This window comes from Humulus lupulus, chromosome 3 (assembly GCF_963169125.1).
Source record: "Humulus lupulus chromosome 3, drHumLupu1.1, whole genome shotgun sequence".
Taxonomy (NCBI): Eukaryota; Viridiplantae; Streptophyta; class Magnoliopsida; order Rosales; family Cannabaceae; genus Humulus; species Humulus lupulus.
This window is the reverse complement of record NC_084795.1, coordinates 39,456,940-39,476,157: the sequence shown is the minus strand read 5'-3', so window position 1 is coordinate 39,476,157 and position 19,218 is coordinate 39,456,940. Positions and strand designations below refer to the sequence as shown.

At 33.7% G+C, this 19,218-nt stretch overlaps 1 protein-coding gene and 1 non-coding gene across 2 annotated transcripts; both read left to right on the top strand.

The window, feature by feature from the left end:
• The first annotated feature begins 3,180 nt into the window (after positions 1-3,180).
• Positions 3,181-3,287, top strand: LOC133828151 (small nucleolar RNA R71). The gene has a single exon (XR_009890788.1). It is a non-coding gene; the product is annotated as a small nucleolar RNA R71 (small nucleolar RNA).
• Positions 3,288-8,988: 5,701 nt separating this feature from the next.
• Positions 8,989-11,529, top strand: LOC133822554 (reticulon-like protein B22). The gene is made up of 4 exons (XM_062254926.1): positions 8,989-9,411; positions 9,707-9,848; positions 10,057-10,126; positions 11,195-11,529. The coding sequence occupies exons 1-4, from the start codon at positions 9,236-9,238 to the stop codon at positions 11,326-11,328; spliced, it is 522 nt and encodes a 173-aa protein (XP_062110910.1). The 5' UTR covers positions 8,989-9,235; the 3' UTR covers positions 11,329-11,529.
• The last annotated feature ends 7,689 nt before the right edge of the window (positions 11,530-19,218 follow it).

Genomic DNA, 19,218 nt, shown 5'->3' with positions numbered 1-19,218 from the left:
GACAATGGCAAGCAACTCTTTTTCAGTAGTTTAATAGTTCATTTGAGCACTATTGAGAGTTCGGCTTGCATAATAGACAACAAAGGGTTTCCCCTCCCTTCGTTGTCCTAGCACAGCTCCCACAGCAAAGTTGCTGGCGTCACACATGATCTCGGAAGGAAGACTCCAATCAAGTGACTAAAGGATGAGAGCGGAAGTGAGTGAATTGACAAGCGTTCGGAATGATTCCTCACACTTAGGTGTCCATTCAAAAGTGGCATCTTTGGCTAGGAGGTTGCTTAGCAGACGGGCAATCATTGAATTTTTTTGTATGAACCTCTTATAGAAACCAGCATGACCTAGAAATGACCTAACGTCTTTGACAGTCTTAGGAGTCGACAGGTTGGAGATAAGGTCGACTTTGGATTGATCAACCTCAATTCCTTTTTCAGAAATAATGTGGCCTAAGACTATGCCAGAAGAAACCATGAAGTGGCATTTCTCCCAATTGAGTACTAGTCCTTTCTCAATGCATCGTTTTAAAACAGCTTCAAGATGAAGAAGACACGTCTCAAAGGAGTTTCCAAAAACAATTAGGTCATGCATGAATACTTCCATTGATTTTTCAATCATGTCACTAAAGATGCTCATCATGCATCTTTGGAAAGTAGCTGGTGCATTACACAAGCCAAATGGCATACGCCGGAAAGCAAAAGTGCCAAAGGGACAAGTGAAAGTGGTCTGATCTTGATCCTTTAATGCAATCTCAATTTGATAATAGCTAGAATAGCCATCAAGAAAGCAATAGAAAGGATGACCAGCTACACGTTCAAGGATTTGATCAATAAATGGGAGTGGAAAATGATCTTTGCGGGAAGCGGCATTTAATTTTCTATAATCAATGCACATGCGCCACCCCGTCACCGTTTTTGTGGGGACAAGGACCCCTTTTTCATTTTGGATCATGGTGACACCAGATTTCTTGGGCACGACTTGAGTTGGACTAACCCACTTGCTATCAGCTACGGGGTAAATAATACCAGCGTCTAGCAATTTCAAAACTTCATTTTTTACAACTTCCTTCATTGTGGGGTTCAATCGCCTTTGAGGGTCTCTTCGAGGGATGGCTTCGTCCTCCAGATTGATTCGATGGGAGCAAATTAAAGGGCTAATACCTTTGATGTCAGCAAGCGTCCAACCTATCGCAGATTTATGCGTTCGCAGTAGGTCGAGTAACTGAAATTCTTGAGAATTTTGAAGGTTGGACGAGATGATAACTGGAAAGGTTTCACCGTCTCCCAAGAAGGCATGTTTCAAACCCTCGGGAAGTTGGGTCAATTGAACAATTGGAACCTCTTCGGTTGAAGTTTTCAGCTGTGACCTCTCACGAGGTAGCTCTTCAAAGCGAGGTTGCCAAAACTGAGTCCGTCTATTGCGTGAGTCTATGCGATTTGATACTGCAAGAGTAGACTCAATAGAACTGGGACTTTCGTTGTCAGACAAGAGGAGGAGCTCATCAAGATTATCAAAGTTTCTTCGCAATTGAACCTCCTCAGGAATTAAAGAGGCAATCATGAATGTTTGATAGCATTCATCATCTTCTCGGGGTTGTTTTCCGATGTAGAAGATATTGACTTCAAGAGTCATGTTTCCAAACGATATCTTCATTAGACCATTCCGACAATTGATCAAAGCATTTGCAGTAGCAAGGAATGGTCTTCCGAGGATAATAAGAATTTTAGACTCCATGTTCACCACAGATTGGGTATCAAGAATAAGAAAATTCACGGGGTAATAGAATTTTTCAATTTTAACCAATACATCCTCAACGATACCCCTAGGCTTTTTGGTGGAACGATCAGCAAGCTGTAGTACAACAGATGTTGGCTTCATTTCTCCAAGATCGAGTTGCGAGTATATAGAATAGGGCATGAGATTGACACTCGCGCCAAGATCAAGTAAGGCTTGGCTGACTTCATGGGTCCCAATTTGGCAAGAAATGGTGGAACAACCGGGATCTTTGTATTTTGGCGGTGCCTTTTGTTCAATCACTGCACTCATTTGCTCGGTCAAGAAGGCAATCTTCTTGACATGGTGCTTCCTTTTTGCAGTGCAAAGATCCTTGATGATTTTGGCATAAGCGGGCACTTTTTTAATGATGTGAAGCAAAGGAAGATTAATCTTCACTTGTGTCAAGTGCTCAAGGAGTTCAGCTCAGTTATCAGGAAGTTTCCCAACAGGTTTCAAAGCCTGGGAAATGGTATCTTTGGAGTGGCATTGAGTGGTGGATTTTTGGAAATGACTTTTGGAATACTGGGAGAGTTGGATTTTATGGGTGGGTCTGGCAAAGTTTTACCGCTTCTCGTCGTGATGGCATTCACTTCCTTGACGTTTTGATCATTTGAATTTGAGGATTGGGCCATGTGTTGGCCTTGAACATTGAATTTCGGTTGGGAAGGAAGTTTACCTTTTTCCGAAATGGCCAAGGATTCAGTCAATTTTGAGAATTGACATTTCATTTCCTTGATTTCTTCCATCATTTTGTAATTCAGTTTGGATTGTTCCTCCATGAATGCATGAAGAGTATTCTCGAGAGAATTTTGTTGTGGATGAACATTGTATTGAGGTGCAGAATACGCATTTGATGGTTGAACTTGTTGCTCATTTCTCCATTGGCCTCCAGACGATTGAGCTTGGTTGGAATCTCTCCAACTGAAATTTGGGTGGTTTCTCCAACCAGGGTTGTACGTATGGGAGAATGGCTTGTTATATGCCCCTAAGGCATTGCATTGCTCCTCATAAACCCCTCTCATTTCATTCAAAGCTAAGCAGTCCTTAGCTAAGTGCTCCGTCCCTCCACAAACAAAGTAAGGTTCTTGCGGTTCTGCTTGAGCGATCATGTGCGATTTTTGGCTATTCTTCGTCATTAAGACCTCAAACTGCTTTTTCAAAGCTTCGAGTTGGGCCTTAACACTATCCTCTTCTCGAAGTTGATAGATCCCAGATGGTTTGTGTCGGTTGGTGCTGTCAGTAGCACTTGGACCAGTCCAGGTGTGAGACTTTTTCGTGGTTTCTTTGAGATATTCAAGAGCATCATCTGACTCTTTTTTGAGGAATTCACCATTGCATAGCATTTCTACAAACTGGCGCTCACGACTCGTGAGGCCTTCATAGAAGTAACTGACCAAACGCCAGTTCTCATAGCCATGGTGCGTGCACTGATTTAACAAATCTTTGAATCTTTCCCAGACTTGATAGAACGTTTCATTGTCCTTTTGGGAAAATGTGGAAATCTGTCGTTTTAGACTGTTGGTCTTATGGCTGGGGAAGTGTTTCAGAAAGAAAGATTTGGTCATCTCCTCCCATGTTCCAATCGACCTAGGTCTCAAAGAGTACAACCAGATTTTGGCTTTTTCCTTCAATGAGAAAGGGAAGAACTTCAGTCGCACAACATCGACATTTTCGGCTCGGTTATAGAACGTGGCTACTACCTCCTCGAATTCTCTAATATGCGCGTATGGGCTTTTGTTGTCCATTCCATGAAACGTGGGCAAGAGTTGAATCATGCCAGGTTTAAAATCTAATGCGGGCATATTAGGAGGGAAGATAATGCATGAAGGCGTGGAAGTGCGAATAGGATGGAGGTAGTCATTGAGAGTTCTTGGTTGGATTTCATCATTGCGAGCCATTGCAAATAGGTTATTATCAGCGAAAGTTTGTGGAGAAGCAGGATTGGTGGAAGGAGTTCCGGTAGGAGTGGCAGATGAATTGGAAGAAGTGTCACTGGAAGTTTCGTGATGATTCATCCACCCTCAGAAATCAAAATTAGATTTATTTTATGTCTTTTTTTAATTTTTTTGATTTTTTTGAATTTTTTTTTTGTTAAACTTGTTCCCAGGTAGATTTGGAGGTTTTCAAGTGATCTCCAATGCCTTACTAGAACTCCCTGAGGTTACTGAGTAAGTATGGTGGATCACAAGTCAACCTTTTCGACCAAACAACCTTTAAGCAGAGTGAAATTGCTTATTTTGACAGAACAAGCTTGGTTTTCTTATAGTAATAAGTTCAAAAATGTAATAGTGCAAAGGTAGATGCTCGAAATGTTCCCAGGCCAATTGGGAAGGTTGCCAAGGTACTGCTTTAGACCCACACTTGCCTAGACAGAACTCCCTGAGGTTCCCAGGTAATTGTGGAGGGTAACGCTATCACAAACCTTATTTAACAACCAATCTTTCTAGACAGAACAATATCAGTTTCTACCATTTGTAATATTACACAATTGTTCCCAATACTAAGCGTTTTATGATTGAAATTTTATGAACAATTTTATGCAATTTTATGTTTTTTTTTAAAAAAAAAAACCTAAATTCTAAGGAAAACTAAGGCAAAGAAAAAAAGAAAATCCTAAACTAAGCAACAAAATAAACAACACAAGAATAAAATTAAGAAAAGAAAATTAAAGTGAAGATAGAATAGCAAGCTTAATCCTCTTTTTTTTTCTTCAAATATGTATTAAACTAAAAAAATAGAATAGAAATTAAGAAAGAAAAAATGGAGTAAGAATTAGCTAAGAAGAAAAAAAAATTATATAAATATATATGGTTTTTTTTTTAAACCAAAAGAAAGAAAAAAAAGAAATAAAGATAGAAATAAGGTAAATATATATTTTTTGGTTTTATTTTATTTTATATATATATGAATATATATATATATATATATTATTACCGAAAAAAGAAGAGAAGAGAAAAAAAAATGTATATATATATAAATAAAGATTTTTTTTTTATGATCTTTTTGGTTTTGTATTTTTTTATTTTTGTTATAATAATAATCTAATTAATTAAAAATTAGTAAAAAAAAATATATTAACACTATTTATTCCAACACAAACACAAATAAAGTTACTAATATTTTTGTAAAAATTTCACTAAACCTTTGAAAATTACCTCCCCGGCAACAGCGCCAAAATTTGTTTAACGCTCAAAATGTGACTACCACTAAGCGGTAGTTGTAGTAAGATCGGGCGGTCGATCCACAAGGAGGTAACCTAAAATCAAAAGATTAATAGAAAATAACACAAAAAGTTAGAAACAAGAAGTAAATAAAATTGTAAATGGAAAGAGGTTTGAGATTTTGGTATTGTATTTTTGATAAAGTGTTGAAATGAGATAAGTGAAATAAAGGTAAGATGTAATCAAGAGTTTGACAAAATGAAAGGTTTCAAGAATCATCCATATGCTTGTTTAGTTACTTGGTTACTTGATTTACAAAAATACACAAGTAAATAGTTCACATCCCAACATTTACTTGGAAAATCTAACATTAAAGTCCATATTCTTTTCTAACAAAAGTTCATTTGAGTTATAAAGTTCTTTACTTTAAAAGCACAATGTTAATCTTATGAAAAATATAAAAGTGACAAAATATCCAAGGGCAATAATGCAATAGAAGATTAGACATAAAATTAGGTATCAATATTACTTTTACTAATTAGAAGTACATAGAAAGAGCATGACTAATCCTATATACTATTAGCATAAGTAAATAAAAATAACGAAATAAAGATGGAGATGAAAGAACATAAATAACTCAAAAATTTTACATTAAGAACATAGTAAATCAAAGTAGCAAAATAACATCACTAGCATATAGAATCATCCCTAACCTTCCTAGGAAGATTAGGCCATTATGCTCATGATTCTCACAAAATTCTAAGAAGAAAATATGAGAAGAAAGTGAGTAAAAATTTTGCTATAGTTTCTTTACTCTCAAAATTACCTACCTATTGTGAAGAAATAGTCTCTATTTATAGAAGGAGAAAATGACTAAAAAGAAATCAAACAACAAAATGGGGTTTACAAAATAAATCTGAAATATTAATAATAAAATATGATTTTGAAAAATCAAATCTTATTATTAATATTACCCTAGCTATTTTTGTGTATAGTCAAAATGCTCATTTTCTAAAATACCACAAAAGCATGATCTTTAAAGCTCAAAATAGCAATTTACAAAGCCCAATACCCACAAAACATGGTTGGTGACACAAGAGGGTTTTGACCCATTTTCAGCCAATGAGGAAGTGCCACGTAGGCAGGCTGCTGGGAAGGTTTCAGATTGGGCTTGCTGGAGCCGTGGAGCTGGGGAGGTTGAAGCTTGTTCACATTTGGGCCTGCTGGGCCTTTGTTGGGGAGAAACTGGCTACTTGGGCGCTGGAGGAAATATGCATGCTGGGGCGTATGGCTGATGGTCATGCTGGAGAGTTAAAGCCTGGGCGGCTGAAGGGAATATGAGAATGGCCTGGACAGGTGGCGCGCAGGGAAGGCAACAAGCGGCTAGCTTTGGAGTACTACTGGGACACGTGGCACGAGGACAAGGCGCCACATGGCGCTGAAGGTAGAGAAAGAGGCCAGCGGGCCTGGGCTGAATTGGGCCAATTTTTTCAATGTTTCAAGTTGCAAAAATGCCAACTTTTCCTCATTTCTTCAATTTTATTTATTTATTTCTTCATTGTTTCCAAGTTCCAAAAATATCAATTAAAACCTACAAAATAAAACAAAATAAATTAAAATTAAATATTTTCATTTATAAATTTAATCATATTAATTTGATAAAAATATTAATTACAACTTAATTTATTTTGACTATTAAAATCAATAAATGTGTATTTTTGGGCACTAATCACCGTCCTTGTTCTCACATCCCGGTTTTTGGTAAGGAAAATAGGATAGTTCCTATGTGATATGTGCTACGATTTTAATATGTTTTGATTATGCTATAGTATGATTTTATGTGTTATGATATATGTATGTTTGGGGCTTATAGTTGCTATATAGCAAACCCCAACACTTTTATGTTTTTGGGGCTTATGGTTGCTTAACTAGCACACCTCATTGTAGTTTGATGCTTATAGTTGCTTAGTTAGCAAACCCCAATAGTCACCATGTACATGGGTTAGAATTATGATATATGTGTTATAGTATATGATATATGTTCATAGTTTATGTGTATGATTATGTTTCATGCTTAGATTTTCCTTGCTGGGCATTAGGCTCATTCCTTTATGTTTTATATGTGCAGGAAAATAGTTATGGCGGCGGGAAGATTCTTGGCTGCTTGAGAATGTGTATTGAGGGAGAATGAAATCGGTGGACTGCGTGAACGATTCGAGGATGAAGTTGTTTTTAGTCATTTCAGTTATGCTTTATATGTATTTTCCGCACTTGATTTTGTAATCAAGTTTATTTAAGATTCAAGTTATGTTTTATTTTCAAAACAATGGGATCCCATATCCTACTATGAATTTTATGTATTTTAACTTTTGTTTTACAATTTTAATGAAGTTATGATTATTTCATATGTATGTTTTCTTAAAGATTAGTGTTTATGTATAGTAGTTATTAATGGTCCAAAGTCTAGAATAAGTTGGGTCATTACATTATGCTTTACCAGTTGCCTCCTAGAACTTGCTTGCTTTATTTGTTATGTTGATATATTCAAATAAAGTGTATGTTTATGTTATGAGCTTACGATGTAGATTGTTTTGTGTTTCTTGGTAAGCTGTTGTATAATGTTTGTACTTCCTTATTGGGCTCTTAACTCACCCCCTTACTTTCCCCCTTTCAGGTATAGGAAATAGAGTTTCTTCTTGGTACACACTGTGATGTGAGAGTCCAATGTCTAGGCATGTATGACGCGAGGTGTCCATGAGCGATTAAACGATATAGACAAACACCAAGAAAATTTAAGAACTTTTACTTTATGGCTTATGATTTTATTATGCTACAGTGAGACTTTATCTTTATTTTACTCTTTAAAAACGGCATAAAGGATACTACATTTTTATTTTAAACAATTGGATCCAAATTGTATGTTTTGACAAGTCCCCAATGGACTTCTTTCAATAATGATATTTTTCTAATAAATATGAACTTGGTGACGTTTTACAAAGTAATTAGATTATGGCGTTGTTACAACAACACAAAGTCCAAAATGGTATTTACCCTTTAAAAATGACTATAATATATATATATATATATATATATATATATTTATGTGAAAGGATGTCTTATTTCAAATATAATAAAATTGATGTGAAAATAAATAAGGAGTCATAATGTAATTAATATAAGAATCATATTTTTTTTAACAATATAAAAATTATATAATAATGTAAATGATAGAATTGAATTGTTTTTCCACCCAATTTTGAGTGTAATAACACTTCCATCAAAATGTGTAACGACAATTCTATTGGAAAAACCCTTTCCTAATTGAATTTTCCAACCAAACAATGGAAGGAAATAGAATAAAAAGACATTCTATTCCATTCCATTCCCTCAAACCAAACACTGTCTTTGAGTTTATACATTTTTGGATTATGTGTTTATCTCATTACTTATTTGGATCCTGCATTTTTACAAATTATTTTTTGGATCCTGTATTTTGTAAAATGATTCAAATAGATCTATAAACCCAATTTTGATGAATAAAAAATTAAATATGATAACACAGTTGTTAGATAAAATGATTATGTTTTTGTTCTGAATTGTTAGTTTGGTAAATTATTTATGATTTTAATTCAAAAAATTTTGACCAAAATTATGTTTAGGGTTTTATTTGAACTATTTTATAAAACCTAGGATTTAAAAAATAATTTATCAAAATACAAAATCCAAATAAACAATGAGAAAAAATGCAATGCCCAAAAAAATATTAACCCTGAACATAAAAAGATTGTCTTGCTCTAGTTGGTGGACCCAAGAACGGAGGTGATTGTAGCAATGGTCGTGCTAGTGGAAAACGCGGTGATCGAGCTAGTGAAGGAGATGGGTGGCCTCATTGATGTCCAAAAAGAAGGTGGAAGAGAACCAATTTGTTTTTCTCTATTTTTCCTATTTTTCTCACAAAAAAAAAGAGAAAGTAAAATCCAAAATTTATTTAAAGAATTTCCCTCATGTTTCCCTTAACTAATTTTTCTCCCAAATTTTATAAAACTCCAACAAGAAAATACCATTTTCCCTCAACTTGTTTTTCCACTTTCCCTACCAAATTCCAAAGTCCAATATTTCTTAACAGCAACAAGGAACTTCTTAACAATATTTCCTTTTAAAAAAAATAATTAAATATATGTTTTTTATTTTGTCATTTTTGTTTGTGAAAGAGAATATATATTTTATTCTATTGACCAAAAATACGCATAACGGTCAAAGTTCTTTCGACATACATATTTGTACAGAGAGTGAGAGAGAGAGAAATGGATTGCAGATCAGAAATAGGGAGGCCGGTGATCCTACTGATATGTGGTACCTTGGTGTATTACCACTGTGCCTATAGGGATTCCAGCCTCCTCACTCTTTTCTCCGATGTCCTCATCGTCCTCCTCTGTTCTCTCGCCATTCTTGGCCTCCTCTTCCGCCAAATCAAAATCTCGTACGTCTTTTTTCATTTTTTACTGTTTGTTTCTTGAAAGTTTGATTAGGGTTTTGTTTAATTTCTTCTTTTGGTACCAGAATTTGAAAATTTGAATCTTGAATTTTATTAGCCAGGAAAAAATTGGAAAACTAAGTAATAATGATTCATGGTATGTGGGTCATTCTTAGTTTGGGTTTTAGTGATGATTGATTAACATTTGTTGAAAACCCCAATTGGATACAGGACAAAGATTTCAAAGAATTCAATTTTATGTGTATATTTATGTGTTTTAATGTATTAGAACTTTGTATAGGGTACCCGTGGATCCACTGGAGTGGCAGATTTCTCAGGACACTGCAAATAGCATTGTAGCGTGTTTAGCTAATACCGTTGGTGCAGCAGAGTCTGTGCTGAGGGTTGCGGCTACTGGGCATGACAAGAGGCTTTTTCTTAAGGTATTATTCAATAGCGTTTTATATTTTTTCGCTTTGTTTCTTATAATCATATTGTTATCAAGTTTGTATTCAATCTGAATGGAATTAGTGACAAAGTGTATAAATTAAACTGTTTTTCTTACTACGAACAAGGTTCTTGGATGGATTATATCTTGGCTTTCTTCTCTTTGTAATTGATTATTATTTTTTTGTTTGGTCTATTTTTCAGGTCGTGTTATGTCTTTATGTTTTGTCAGCTTTGGGACGAGTGGTTTCTGGTGTTACAGTTGCCTATGCTGGTAAGTTCGTTATTTTTGTTACTGCCCAGGTGCCCGAGATGTACTAGTAGGCTAGTAACTTTTTTATATTCTTATAAATTTTTAGATTGTGTTCTGTGAAAGTTTATGTCTTTTATTTTATTAATCATTCTCCATTCTATCCAGTAAAGTATTTATGCGGTGGACGAATACTCTTCAGTTATTATGTGTTGGTTTGCCTAGTATTAGATTGTACTAGTAGACATAGGTTATGTTTTCATGATTCATGGTGTCACTAAGTCGTCTTATTAATATATGATGATATGAACTCTCTTTGAGTGATGTTCTTCTGTGTAGAAGAATTAGTATTACTTACAAAAACAGTAGTTTTTGGTTCAAGAGTTATTTGATCCTGATTTTTAACATGTCCCTTTACATTCGTATTTTGTGTAGAACAATTTGTAAGATTCAACTGAGTTTTTATTTGGTTGGTCTGGGCCTTCAGTTTCACTAGTGCTTTTTTTCTTAGTTGGTAGACTGCTAAATAATGTCATGACAGAAGCTTATTTTATACCACAAAGCAAGCCAGTGAAAGCTTTTATCAAGTTTACCATAAGACTATATGTTGTTAGATATTGGTAACTCTGTCTACAGATCTTGAGTCTAATGGTTATAGTGCCATGTCAGCGAGTTCATGGTACGGCCCAAGTGTCCTCATTGAGTAGCTGAGAACTTACTGAAGATGTTAAAACACCTCCTTTTGCCTACTTTTTAAGGAAGGTTCATGTTCACCCTCTTGGTTTCTAATTGATTCAACTTTTATATTTTGGTAGATAATACATTCACTCGTAGCCCTGAAAAACCCAGGTTAGAATCAGATGGATTGTGGTGTTGAAAATCATGAAACTGTGACAAAGCAACAATTACATTAAAGGGAAGCTTGTGTGCTATGTTAGTCATATAACTTGTCTTGTGTGCTAAGCATAAACCTAAGGAAAATCATATAACTTGTGTGCTATGTTAGTCAAAATATTAACTTGTCTTGTGTTGTTTTAAGCATCATATGAATATATTTATGACTCATTTGGATTTTGTTTCATCATGAATTAGGTTTATGCTTGTTCTGTCTTTACATGTTGGTTGAGAACTCTCAATCAGTCAGCGCGCCACTGTCTCGGTTTCGAAGAAGAAGTAATGGCGCTGGTACAGAGAATGCTGTAGAAGTAGAAGATGATGTTATGTAGTTTACATTCACAATTTTTTGTTAACTCTGTAGAATACCATTTTCTTGACCCCATATTCGTTGTTGTATACACGGTTTCACAACCAAAAGGATGATAGTCTTACTTAGCTAATTGAATTGTATATATTTTGCTCTGCCCTTTTTAGGATCGAAAACATGATAAAACTTTATGCCGGGAGAAACCCATCAAGATTGACGATTATCCAGGTTTTGTCTGCTCTGTTGTTTGATTTCTAATGGTGGAAATTTGCTTTCTTGCCTCAAGCGGAAAATATTCTAAAAAACAACATAGGTATATGAACAACGTACATTATGCTTACCTTTTTCTTTATTTTTACTTTCATATATCTCTTTTATATAATAAGTGTGTAGATAAAGTAAATTCTTGGTTTTAACGGTTTTTTATTTTTTTAATGTTAACTTTAACGGAATATTCTTATATTTAACAGAATATTCTTATATTTAATGGTAGTTTGTAAATACTTAAACTTAAATAAAATAAAATAAATAATTAAAAAAATTAAAATAAAATATTTTTGTGATATTTTGCAATGATAATTATTTAAAAATAATAAATAATTAAATATATTAAAATATGATATTTTTCAGATATTTTATAATGGTAATTATTTTAAAATAATAAATAATTAAACAAATTAAAATATAATATTTTTGAAATATTTTACAATGATAGTTATTTAAAAATAATAAAATCATACGTTTTATAACTTAAATAAAATTTAATTAAACTTAAATTTACTTATTAGAATAATATCATATTAAACATATAATATAATCTACTGTGAATTAGTAACAAATTGTTTTTTTTTTTTTAAATAGTAAGAAACTTAAATTTAAAATCAACGAAAAATATTTAATATTACATTAAACATGTAATATATAATCTACTGTTATCACTCTCAAATTCAAAAGCTAGAACAAACATAAACTTAAACAAAAATAAATCAATTATTTAATTAAAATAGAATATTTATTTCAAAATTTATATGACATTAATATAAATTTAATAAAAATAATTAATGAATTCTATAAATAAAACTAAGCAAACGTGAATATTGCACGTTGTTTGTATCTAGTATATATATATACATAGTATTTATTTTAAACTTTTTAAAATGAATCTTTGGGAAAAAAAATTAAAAGCCAAAAAAAAAAGATAGAAATAAATAATCAAAAATAAAAATAAATTATATTATATTATAAAGGTTTATGATTTTGCTCTTTTGTCCAATTTAATCAAAGCCCTTTTGGCAAAGCAAGCATGGAGGGAGACTACATGAATTTCCTAATTCATTACTGGCTCGTCTATTACGCAGTCGATAATATTCAACCTCTGGTTTCCTTCAAGCTTCTATGGGTTGCTCACCGTCACACACTTGGACAAGTATTGTTTGGGGACGTGAGCTTTTAGCTCAAGGCTTGTGTTGGAAGGTAGGGGATGGCTGTATCATTCGTTAGAAAGAGGACCCATGGATCCCAGGATATCCAATATTGGTTGCTGATTTTATCACGGAGCATCGAACTTGGGATGGGATATCCCATTACTTGAAGCTACTTTTTCACTATTGGATGTTTTGATAGGATTGTTACCATTCCTTTAGGGCTTTTTGCCAGACCAGACTCATCAATTTGGCATCACACAACAACTGGTAACTATACAGTTAAGTCAGGTTACAATGCATTACCAGTTGTTGTTACGTTACGAAGGCGTAAAATTATATCTGATGCTACTTGATAAGCAGAATTAATATGTGTAAATACCCTGTATATTTTGTAATTAGTTTCTGGTAGTTATCCTTAGTGTGTGGTCCTGCTTTTAGGACTCTTTCTCTGTACAGCTTACACGTGTATGTTATTTCTCTATTAATACAATTCTCTCCAGTCTCTTCATTTTTGAGCTGGCATTCAACAATATTCTTTTACTTTATTGTTCCCTCTTTACTACTTGTTCGTTGTGCCACGATGCTTGGGAATCTATTGGGCATGCGTTATTCCATTTCAAGTGCGCAAAGTCAGTATGGTGTTACTCTCCTTTTGCTACTGCGATTCCTCAAGTTAACAACTCCAATAATGGTGATTTTTTGTACCAGCTTTCACAATCTGTACCACTGCCGACTTGGAGCATATCATTTTATTGTGGAGTATTTGGACTGAACGAAATGTTGATTTCCACCAGAAAAAAAAAAGCCAAGGTGGCCTCTCAAATAGTGGCCTTTGCCACTGCTTATTTACAGGAATATCAACAAATTAGAGTCGCCTAAAGCATCAATTGAGCAGCTGTACTGTGCCGACAAGTACACATTCAGCTAGGATCTGGTCTCCACCAATGTTGGGGTGGTTTAAACTCAATACTGATGCCTCAATATCATGTGATCAGCAACTAATGGGCTTTGGTGCAATATTGAGGGACTCGAGGGGACATGTTGTAGTTGCTTTCTCAAAGGGAAATTTCACTTTGTATGCTTGATAAATGCTATAATTACAAAAAAATGCTAGGTATATTAAAATTTTCAAAATAATGCTACTTTTTTGTGCTTTACCCAAAATGCCCTTACCATTTCCTCCTCACTTTTCACTCCTCATTTCTCTCTTCTCTCTTCTCTCTTCCCTCTCTCTCTCTCTCTCTCTCTTATTTCACTCTCTCTCACCTCACACCACCACCAACACCACCACCACACTAAATATATTATTTCGAACAATTTTGGACATAATTTTTGGGTTTTTTTGGCAATTTTTTTCAGATCTGAAACTCTGAAATCTGCAGAAAATCGACATTGCTCGATGGTGGTTCGATGGTGCTCGATGCCAGCTTGATGGGACCTTCAAAATCATGATTTTTCATGAAGAAATGACTTAGCTCGATGGTAGCTCGATAGTGGCTCGATGGTGCTCGATGCAATTCTTGCAAGAGACAATTTTTCACTCGGGTGTCCGTTTGGGGTGATTTTTTTTATTTTTGGTATTTTTTCAAGATCTACACGTTTGACATGTTAATATGCACATTTGTGAAGTGTAACACTTGTAAAAAATACAAAAGTGCAAACATACCTCATGTTTAAGACATCTTTTGGTATATTTTTAAGTTTTAAACTTCCCAAATGTGCATATGAGCATGTTAAACGTGTAGATCTTGAAAAAATACCCAAAATAAAAAAAATCACCCCAAACAGACACTCGAGTGAAAAATTATGTCTCTTGCAAGAATCACATCGAGCACCATCGAGCATTATCGAGCACCATCGAGCCATAATTGAACCACCATCGAGCAAAGTCGTTTTTCATGAACAATCTCAATTTTGAAGGCCCCGTCGAGCTAGCATCAAGCACTAACGAGCAACCATTCACTGGGGCCTTCAATATCAAGATTTTCATGAAAAAATGACTTAGCTCGATGGTGGTTCGATGGTAGCTCGATAATGGCTCGATGGTGCTCGATGCAATTCTTGCAAGAGACATAATTTTTCACTCGGGTATCCGTTTGGGGTGATTTTTTTTTATTTTGGGTATTTTTTCAAGATCTGCACGCTTAACATGCTCATATGCACATTTGGGAAGTTTAAAACTTAAAAATATACCAAAAGATGTCTTAAACATGAGGTATGTTTGCACTTTTGTATTTTTTACAAGTGTTACACTTCACAAATGTGCATATTAACATGTCAAACATGTAGATATTGAAAAGATACCCAAAATCAAAAAACAAATCACCCCAAACGGACACCCGAGTGAAAAATTATGTCTCTTTCAAGAATTGCATCGAGCACCATCTAGCACCATCGAGCCACTATTGAGCTACCATCGAACCACCATCGAGCTAAGTCATTTTTTCATGAAAAATCATGATTTTGAAGGTCCCATCGAGCTGGCATCGAGCACCATCGAACCACCATCGAGCAAGGTCGATTTTCTTCAGATTTCAGAGTTTCAGATTTGAAAAAAAATCGCCAAAAAAACCCAAAAATCATGTCCAAATCAGTTCGAAATATAATATTTAGTGTGGTGGTGGTGTTGGTGGTGGTGTGAGGTGAGAGAGAGTGAAATAAGAGAGAGAGAGAGAGAGGGAAGAGAGAAGAGAGAAGAGAGAAGAGAGAAATGAGGAGTGAAAAGTGATGAGGAAATGGTAAGGGCAATTTGGGTAAAGTACAAAAAAATAGCATTATTTTGAAAATTTTAATATGCCTAGCATTTTTTTGTAATTATAACTTTTATCAAGCATATAAATTGAAATTTCCCTTCTCAAATGATGTATGTGGCGCTTATCAACCACATGAGATAGAAGCTTATGCTTTGTCTTCACCAATACAATGGTTGTTGCAACGTGGTTTGAGAGTCCATGCCATAGAAGTGAACGCTTTACTGTTAGAATATTTATTTATATGATATATAAAATTAATTTGTTACAACTAATTAATTTAATATATCAAAGTCAATATTTTATTTATTGATAAATATTTTAATTAATGGTCAACATTATTTGTTACCCTATTTTGCATATGCCAACTGATTGAGAGAATATCTCAATCTGTGACAGAGACGCTGATGGAATGTCTCACTCTATGTACCGGTCCCCAAGCTCGCTACACTCATTATTCTATCTTTTAGTAACTCCATCTATCAGAGTTAGTGAGAGCTTGAAAGCTCGTGTACTTGTTCTAATTTATCTTATTTTCTTTTGTAGTTCTAGAGTTGTAGATCGAAATTGTCAATAGCAATGACTGAAGGTACATATATTCGATCATCTCTTAGTATATGTTCAATCTATATATCAATTCCGCCTACATGTATAGAATTGTTCATAAGTCTATATTTCATTTAATCTATCATTTGGTACCAGAGCCAGGTTTATCTATGCCTTGTTATTTTTTTTTGTATGCATATATACATATATATTTTTATGAATTATATATGCGTATGTATTCATATATACACATATATGTATCCGTGTATGGTTATATTGCCGAATGATTAAAATTTTTGTTTGGATTGTTTTACTGTATATTGTTGTTAGGATTGTTCTAGTTTATCAATTTCTAACATATTTTTGTGCATTAAAACTATAGCATAAATATGTGACAAGAGTTTTGAGTTTGGCCGATACATGCTTCAAATTTTGGTTCTTAAATTCAAATTCGTTTTTTCATTTTTAATGCTATTAGAAATCCTTTATCTTATGTTCCCTAAATGATATATGCATTAAAAGCGAGTTTTTGAAACCAAGGAAGCATTTCAAATCTTCATAAACATGTTAATGGCCGAAAATAAGTTTTGAAATTAAACTCGGTTTTTTTAGTTGTTTTTTAAGCAAATAAATTCCATGAATCTTTTTAAACACTGTTTTTGGTGTGATTTGGGCAAAAATATTGGAATTTCGACGTCAAAATGGCTCTTTTTCGACTGGGTTTCCATTTGCAGAAAAACGAGTCAAAATGACCCGGTTGACTGAAGAAGACGACCAAAACGACATGTCGTTTTCGATCGTGGCTGAAGAAACGACTCGTCGCTTGGACGAGTCCTACAACACGAAAAACGACCCGTCGTTTGACAGGTCATACGACGACATTAAGGGGAAAACGACATGTCGTTTTCCCATGGCAGATTTAAAAAAAATTATAAAAATTCCTAATTGTTTTTTAATTTATTTTTGGAATTTTATTATTTTCTTGATTTTAATGCTGATTTAGAAAATAAATTTCATTTTTTTAAATTGTTTGCCAAATTAATTAAAACATATAATTTTGGTATATTATATATTTGGAAATTAATTAAAATGTGCAATTACTTGATTATTGTTGTATTTATTGCATGATATATTTCTTTTAGTCATGCAACATTAAATAATTGTGCTATTTTAAGAATGTAATTACATTTTTGATTTACAATTAAGTTTGTGCAATTGTTTTATTAATTCACCAAATCAATAAATGATTTCATTGTCTTATTTAGCATGGATTTTTTTCTGTCATTAAGTATATATATGGAATTATTGTATTTATTTTCCTACATATAAATAATTATGCTAATTTGTATGATTATTATGTTATTATTCATGCAAAATTTATTTTTAGCATAATTATATTTAATGTTATATGTATGACTTTATGATTTTAAATACGTCGTATATTCCATTATTGAGCTAGATATATTTAGATTATGTTCAAACATTAAGATAAGTTGAATAATATTTAGCACATTAATATTCATAAAATATTCACATTAATATTCATAAAATATTTAGGGTAAATAAAATTATGAATAATACACAAACAATTTTGTGGTTGACATAAGAACGCATGAAACTGAGACAAATGCTCAATCTAGAATGATTTTTAATGATCTTCGGACGATCACACTAGGAGAAATACTCTCTGTGATTTCCTATTATGTTATAACAAAATTGTTCTTAGGTCTTCATAGAGCCTAAAACATAATGTCTAGTGAACCATATAATTTTAAATAATTAGGGAGTAGCCACAACATCTTTAATTATATATTAATTTGAAAGAATCACATAATGGACATACATTGTGATTGGTTATATAGATTTAATAATTTTACCCCACAGAGATTTTATTATATTTATATAACTAATTAGGATAATATATTAAATTAATTTTCTTAATTTACTCACAGGAGTTATGATAATTAATTTAATAGTTTTATCATAAAGTTTAATAAAAATAGAAGTATCAAACCTTAATTTATCCCAAATAATTCATTTGAATAATCTATCATCATATACATCCAATTTTATTAAATTAAAAATTTAGCTCATAGGCAATTTCTGTTTAATAAAATTTCATCAGTCTGCATGTTATACATTGGTAAAACATGACTTCATTAAGCCTCAATCTTTAAAAATCTAAGTTCGTAATCCTATTCATGCAGCTTCTTCATCTTCCTCTAGTTTCGCTGAAATCCTTACCGAAATTCCTGAGCTTAGGGGTGACAATTTCGAAATCTGGAAGGAACGAGTTCTTCTTCATTTAGGCTGAGCTAATATGGACTACGCAATAAGGAATGACGAACCTGCTGCAATCACTGCGACTAGCATTGCTACTGAGATCGCACTAAAAAATGGGAGCGATCCAATCGCCTCAGCATCATGTTCATTAAGTCTAAGATCCCTATGGGAATGCGTGGATTGGTGGAGCAACCTAAGAAAGTTAAAGACTTGATCAAACTAATCGATGAGCAGTTCAACACTTTAGACAAACCACTTTACAACAACCTCATCCACCAGTTCTCATCCACAAATCTCACTGGTGTCAAAGGAGTTAGAGAACATATCTCAAAGATGAGGGACATTTCTGCTCAACTGAAGAAGCTCGATGTAATTATTCCTGAAACCTTCCTAGTTCACTACATCCTTAACAATCTTCCACCTCAATACGGGTCTTTCAAAACTTCCTACAACACACATAAGGACAAATGGAGTATCAATGAACTGATAACCATGTGTACTCAAGAAGAAGCAAGGATCCTATAGGAACAAGGTGAAAGTGCTCACATGGTCACCCAAGGAAAGAAACGCAAACCATCCAAGAAGGACAAGGGGAAAAATAAAGTGCCTCCCTAAGGCGAAATAAAGAAGGATTCCATCAAGTGTTTTTTCTGCAAAAAGAAGGGACATGCGAAAAAGGAATGCGCCAAGTTCAAGAAATGGATGGACGACAAAGGTAATCCAATTTCATTCGTATGTTATGAATCTAATATGGCTAATGTTATTATTAACACATGGTGGATTGATTCTGGATCAACAATTCACATTTCAAATTCCTTGCAGGGTATACAAAACCTAAGGAAGCCAGTGGGAAGTGAGCAAAGCATCTTATCCAGAAACAAGGTGGGCTCACATGTGGAGGCTATTGGA

What these genes read in the sequence shown, in the direction of transcription:
- LOC133822554 (XM_062254926.1), top strand. Translation starts at nt 9,236, where the DNA reads ATGGATTGCAGATCAGAAATAGGGAGGCCGGTGATCCTACTGATATGT. An exon ending in TTCCGCCAAATCAAAATCTC is followed by an intron (nt 9,412 to 9,706) that starts GTACGTCTTTTT and finishes AACTTTGTATAG; the next exon opens with GGTACCCGTGGATCCACTGG. An exon ending in TGTTACAGTTGCCTATGCTG is followed by an intron (nt 10,127 to 11,194) that starts GTAAGTTCGTTA and finishes ATCATGAATTAG; the next exon opens with GTTTATGCTTGTTCTGTCTT.